The following is a 6,000-nucleotide window of genomic DNA, read 5'->3' on the forward strand; positions in this document are numbered from 1 at the left end:
CGAGGGCTTACCTTTATTAAAACTATGTTTTTTAAAAACTTGAACACACATACAAACAATAACTTCTTATATACAAAACGAGCAAAACTGCAGCCAGGCAGTGAAACTTTGTGTCAGGGTCTCCCCGACAAGCACTGGTTCACCACTTCCAGCAAATGGGCATTTTCCAGGGCGGCCGCAACTCTCTCTTTGTCAGCCAGCTGCTTGTTTACTAGAGGAAACAGTCCAAGCACAGATCAATAAAGACACTCAGTATCACATTTTTGTGTAGAAACTACTGGAGGGCTGGCATATGCTGTTCCCCTACACCCCCTAACAAAGGATATTTATTCCAGGAAATTCCAGGAAAACCGCCCAGGAAAGATGTTCAACCAGCTCCCACCCCAGGTGGCTGACTTCATTCAGGCAATCTTGCAAATCGGTACTTGAGAATTAGTGCCCCCCTCACCCACATTTAGAGAGACAGAACGTCAACAGCCCAATCAAGCAAACAAAACAGAACCAACGAGTCCAGTTTGCAAGAACTCCCCTGCCTGGTTGCATGCCAAAACTATTTTTCCTCGTCCCAGGAGCAGGGCTATTTCCAACCCTCCCAGAGAAGATGCTCTTATTACACAGTTTTCCAAAGTCTTAACAGCAGTGCAATAAAAGGCCTCTGAAATGTAATTTGATGCTAATTTTGACACCTAGCATAATGTGGGAAATCAACACAGGCTGTTCTTCACAGTAGAAAAGAGCTCCCCCACCTCAGAAAACCCTTGTTCCTGAGCCTCTCTGACAGTATGTGGCTTTCTCAAAGCCTAAAAAAAAGCATAAGTACTTTGCCAGAAGTAGAGGTGCCAATCTGTATATTTAAGTTCTATTTTTGAAGTTATTCACAGGAGCCACAGAGCCGCTGCTCTAATATAAATGGATGAAGGGATCAAGTGGTGGATTTCTGGGCAGTTCCCTCCCCCAACCTCTGCTGAAGCCTGCTGGCTCTCTGCTGACCCTGCCTTGCAAGGTTGTTGTGATCATAAAATGTTATCTGGAGATCCTTGGAGGAAAAATAGGACTAAATATATGAATTAAGAATATACAAATAAAAACACGGCATTTTCATCTGATTCCTTTAGCCACCAGTTATCAACAGAGGTGACTGCCATTCTCCCTTGAAAGCGAATCTGCCTCTTGGCAATTTGAACCTGCTGCATCTTGATCCACTGGGACAAGGGGGAAGACCAGAGATACGGAACTACATTTTCAGGAAATCCCTCAAAATCCTGAAGCTTGCCTGAAAAACACCCATGCTCTTTTTTTGCTTTATCATTAGTTACTTACACAGGAACAGTCAGATAAAATGCAACAGATAATCTGTAATCTTTTGTGGTTTCTGCGCAAAACTCACCTGCATGTTCAGAGGTGTGGGTTCCAGGTGTTATGTGGACATCCACCTGGGTGGGAAGGAAAATAAGGAAGTAACCCCATTTGTCCCACAAGGCTAGCACAAAACAAAGACCAGGTCGCCCTCTTCATCAGCGAAACATACTCCTAAATTCACATTACAAAACACCAAGACATCCAATGTTCACAATATCAAGGAAACCAGGTTTCCCCTTCCCTTATATATGTCCTGGGCTTGTGTTGATGATGCCCTGTAAGAAACTTGTCACTTGTTTAAAAAATGCTAAAGAAACTGCAAAGTAACCAGAATGTGTCTGAAAACACTCAAAATTTGAAGCCACAAACCCAGTTTATTTCTGGGGACAAGGATTATCCTAATCGAATACACTATGCAAACTGGGCAGATTTTTACAATATTTGCTTTTGGATCAAAGACTTTGGGAATTTCCTTGTCAGGTTTTCCACTCAATGGACCACTTTGCAGACAGAGGCTGCCACCCTTACAGTGTGTCCACTGAGGGGGTTCTGCTTCAAGGGAGCCCCCCCATTCCCTCCCTCCACTCACACATGCACCACAATGCCCAGCTCTGCAGAGCTCAGGATCTCGCAGGCCTCTCCTGTCTTGTTGCAGTCAAGCAGTGGTCTCCTCCAGCTTGTCCCCACTACCTTATACCTCCCAATGTCCCCTTCTTGAGCAATGAATGTGATCCAAACACAGGCACTTTCCAGGAGCCTGAGATCTGGTTGGACATTTCAGGCATGGGGTTTATGCCACTACTGGAAACCCCAATCGGACAGACTAGTTGAGTGGAAATGATAGACTTATTTTCAACAGCAAGGGCTATGCACTTGCTTAAAAACCTTTATGGATCATCCCAGGGCGGTAGTCATGTTAGTCTACTGTAGCAAAATAAAGCTGAAGTCCTGTGGGCACCTTAAAGACTAACAACATTTATTCCAGCTTTTGTGAGTCAGAGCTTGCTTTGTCTCGCAGCATCTGAACAAGTGGGCTGAGTCTCACAATATAAACATGGTTGGTCCTTAAGGTGCCACCAGACATTGGTTTCAAGAATCTTTGAGATGCAACTGCATGTTCCACACCAAGGATGCCTGAGCCCTCTGCCCAGAGTTCCCTGATCAATTGAGCAGGCCTCTTTGACCTGCACTGCTTTCAGATGACAAAAGAATTTAGTACATGGAACGTTTTCTCCCACATTACAAAGCACCGGTTCTCACTGGACACCGGTGTCCCAAACAAACCTATTTCTAGTGTGTAGCTGTGAGAATCATCCTTCCTCCAAAGGCAACTGGGCTCCTGGATGCTTTACTTCCCGAAACATTTTCATTTCCTTTCCAACCTTTTCTTTCTGCTTTTTCAGGAGCTTTCTGTCTTTGCAGTGCTCAGCAATCGGCATTTGGTAGGGCATTTGGAAACTTCATTCCACCTTTGATCTTTTAGACATCCACACGCACTTACCTTAAACCTTTCAGGGAGGGATCTGATCAGCTTCACTTTGATTGAAAGGCCGATCAGCGTTGCCATGCTGCAGTGAGGAATGGTTGGAGTGAACTCCACTGAAACGGTACTTTCTGCATCATTCACCTGTTACGAGAGACATTTTCTCCATAAGGTCAAGACTCGCAGAACAGTTATCTATTTAACCAGATCAAATGCTGCATTAAGTGGAGAAGACCCTAGATAGGTTGTTCAGCTGCATTTATACATCTGCATTTATACATCTGATTACCAAAGAAAGAACCCCCCCACCTCCCGTCAAGTGCCACATCTTCCAGAGGTGACCCCCCCCAAGGGTCCAAGAAGTCTTCTCAAAGGAATTCAAATCACTAAATTCAGCACTGTGTCCCCTAATACAGCCACACAGAGGGCAAGGTGGCGGGGGAAATGGCACAGCCAGACGTGATGACAGAGGTTGAAATAAAAATTGACTTTCTGGCTGCTATGACCACTAGTTATCCCCAGACACCTGTAGCTATTTAAGAAGCCAGCAGGTTGTGTGGGTGGGGGCTAAGGTTGAGCAAAACAGAAGCCTTCCCAAAGCAGATACATCTTGCCCTGTTTTCCAGCTGATGAGCAGCTTGCAGAAGGCCCTTTTAGCTTCTTCAGTAGGTCTCTAGCAGAACAACAAAGCAGGTGCAGAGGACAAAGTCAGGCTGTACTTACTTTGACACGAACCTGCTCCACAACATTCAGCTCTTCCAAAGTTAAGGGATGTTCCGGGTCATTGATGGACCGAATGAGATGTAAAAAAAAGAAGTAAAGGAAAAACACTTGACTAGTGAGCAAGGCTGTTAAAGATAGGACATTTTGGAGGACTTTCATTTTGGAGGACTTTCATTTCATTCATAGGGTCGCCATGAGTCGGAAGCGACTTGACGGCACTTAACACACACACGCACAGTGAGCTCTTGGTTCTGGTCAAGAGGCAAGAAGCAATGGGTTGGATACTGCAGATCCATTCTTCTAGGGTAGATGCTTTCCTCCGGCTGAAGGAGCCTTCCCATGATACAAGATGCTCTAAGGGCACCTTCTGCTGGAGAAAGGAGCCTCCACTAGTGACTCAGCAAGGATGTGAACCCATACTCCAAACATCCGCTCCCCCCCCCCCATAATAGCATATAAATAACATGCAAGTAAGGTTTGCCAATTCTGGCTTGGGAAGTTCTTGGAGATTTGAAGATGGTGCCTGGGTGAGTTTGAGGATGAACTCTACCAGAGTGTAAAGCTGCAGAATCTGCCCTCCAAAGCTGATATTCTCTCCAGTGGGAACCGATTTCTGTAGACCGTAGACCAGTAGTAATTCTGAGAGATTTTCAACCCTACACATTTTACATAATCCTCAGCATTCATCTAATTTCTCTGTGCTGCAGCTGAAGGCCTTGCCTACCAATCACGACACCACAAGAAGCATCTGGCAGGACTGAAGCCTCTTTCAAAATTTTAAGTTTTATCTCATTTTTGTCCCACAAATCAGATTCAGGACTGACAAAAGGAAATACTTCTTTATCCAACAAATGATTAACATGCGACTTCACTGCCATTGGATATAGTGATGACCGCAGGCACAGACGGCTTAAAAAGCAGAGAGGTCTATCAATGACTACTAGCCATGGTAACTGAAGGGAGCCTCCATATACAGAGGCACTAAACCTCTGAATCCTGGTGCCAGGAGGCAACATCAGGGGAAGGCCTCAGCCTCTATGCACTGTTGTTGCCTCCTCCAGAGTAACTGGCTGGCCTCTAAGGGACAGGATGCTGGACTAGACAGACCACTGGTTCGATCCAGCAGGGCACTTATATTCTTATTAAGGTTGCCAGCTCCAGGTTGGGAAATACCTGGAGATTTCTGGGGTGGAGCCTGAAGAGGGTGGGGTTTGGAGAGGGACTTTAATGCCATAGAGTCCAATTGCCAAAGCAGGTGAACTGATCTCTATTGGCTGGAGTTGTAATAGCGGGAGCTCTCCAGCTACTACTAGGAGGCTAGCAACCCTAATTCTTATGGCAGTGTGCAGGAATCTCCTTCTCGTTATCCTCCTAACAACGGAGACGACAAGAGAGAAAGCAAGTGGCTCAGGACAAGTGCCACATCTTCCAGAGGTGACCCCCCCCCCAAGGGTCCAAGAAGACTTCTCAAAGGAACTCAAATCACTAAATTCAGCACTGTGTCCCCTAATACAGCCACACAGAGGGCAAGGAGGCGGGGGAAATGGCACAGCCAGACGTGATGACAGAGGTTGAAGTAAAAATTGACTTTTGGGCTGCTATGACCACTAGTTACCCCCAGACACCTGTAGCTATTTAAGAAGCCAGCAGATTGTGTGGATGGGGGCTCAGGTCGAGCAAAACAGAAGCCTTCCCAAAGCAGATACATCTTGCCCTGTTTTCCAGCCGATGAGGATTCCCCCCCCACCTCCTTTCGGCATCCTCCTAACAGCCCTGTGAGGTAGGCGAGGCTGAGAGCCAAGGACTGGCCCTCGGCCACCCGGCGAGTTCCATGGCCCACTATTTTCGCCCTCACGACAACCCTGCAAGGTAGGCCGGTCCCAGGGAGCTCTGCGGGCCTGGCAACCGGGCCTCTCCCAGGGCCCTCCGCCACCTCCCAAAGGATATCGAAGATCTCGCGGTCGTCGATGGCGTCGGGGAGCTCGTCGTCCTCCTCGCGCGCCGTCACCGGCCGGTCGCCCTGGCGCCGGTAAATGAGCGGGTTGGCGTTCTCCAGCGCGACGCCCCCGGCCGGGGAAGGGGCCAGGGCCGGGCCCACCATGGCTGCGGAACTCACCCGCGCGGGCTCTGGCGCGGCCCACTTCCGGCGCGAGGGAGGCCGTGGCCGACGCTCCCGGATGGGAGGCCTACGGGTGGCGAAGGAGGACAAGCCCATCGCCGCCGCTCGACTAACGCTTCCGATTTCCCCTGTCGGACAATCCAAGCCGCGAAAGAAGGGCAGGGGACCATAGAGTTCGGAGGATGGAGCGGATGCCTCCCTGCCCCCCCCCGGTGCCCCGCAGGTGGCTGAGTTTACATGACAACCGGAAGTGTTTCACTTGTGCGTTTTAGCAGAACAATCTCACTTAATAGAAAAGGGCCAGAGTCCAGTAGCA

At 48.2% G+C, this 6,000-nt stretch overlaps 1 protein-coding gene across 1 annotated transcript; it reads right to left on the bottom strand.

The window, feature by feature from the left end:
* Positions 1-102: 102 nt before the first annotated feature.
* Positions 103-5,696, bottom strand: CIAO2B (cytosolic iron-sulfur assembly component 2B). The gene is made up of 5 exons (XM_056862735.1): positions 5,511-5,696; positions 3,566-3,643; positions 2,861-2,986; positions 1,388-1,433; positions 103-211 (listed from the first exon to the last, which is right to left on the bottom strand). The coding sequence occupies exons 1-5, from the start codon at positions 5,664-5,666 to the stop codon at positions 114-116; spliced, it is 504 nt and encodes a 167-aa protein (XP_056718713.1). The 5' UTR covers positions 5,667-5,696; the 3' UTR covers positions 103-113.
* Positions 5,697-6,000: the final 304 nt, after the last annotated feature.

Source organism: Euleptes europaea, chromosome 17 (assembly GCF_029931775.1).
Source record: "Euleptes europaea isolate rEulEur1 chromosome 17, rEulEur1.hap1, whole genome shotgun sequence".
NCBI classification, from domain to species: Eukaryota; Metazoa; Chordata; class Lepidosauria; order Squamata; family Sphaerodactylidae; genus Euleptes; species Euleptes europaea.

What these genes read in the sequence shown, in the direction of transcription:
- CIAO2B (XM_056862735.1), bottom strand. Translation starts at nt 5,666, where the DNA reads ATGGTGGGCCCGGCCCTGGCCCCTTCCCCGGCCGGGGGCGTCGCGCTG. An exon ending in ACGACCGCGAGATCTTCGAT is followed by an intron (nt 3,644 to 5,510) that starts ATCCTTTGGGAG and finishes TTTTTTTTACAT; the next exon opens with CTCATTCGGTCCATCAATGA. An exon ending in TGGAGCAGGTTCGTGTCAAA is followed by an intron (nt 2,987 to 3,565) that starts GTAAGTACAGCC and finishes CTCTCGTAACAG; the next exon opens with GTGAATGATGCAGAAAGTAC.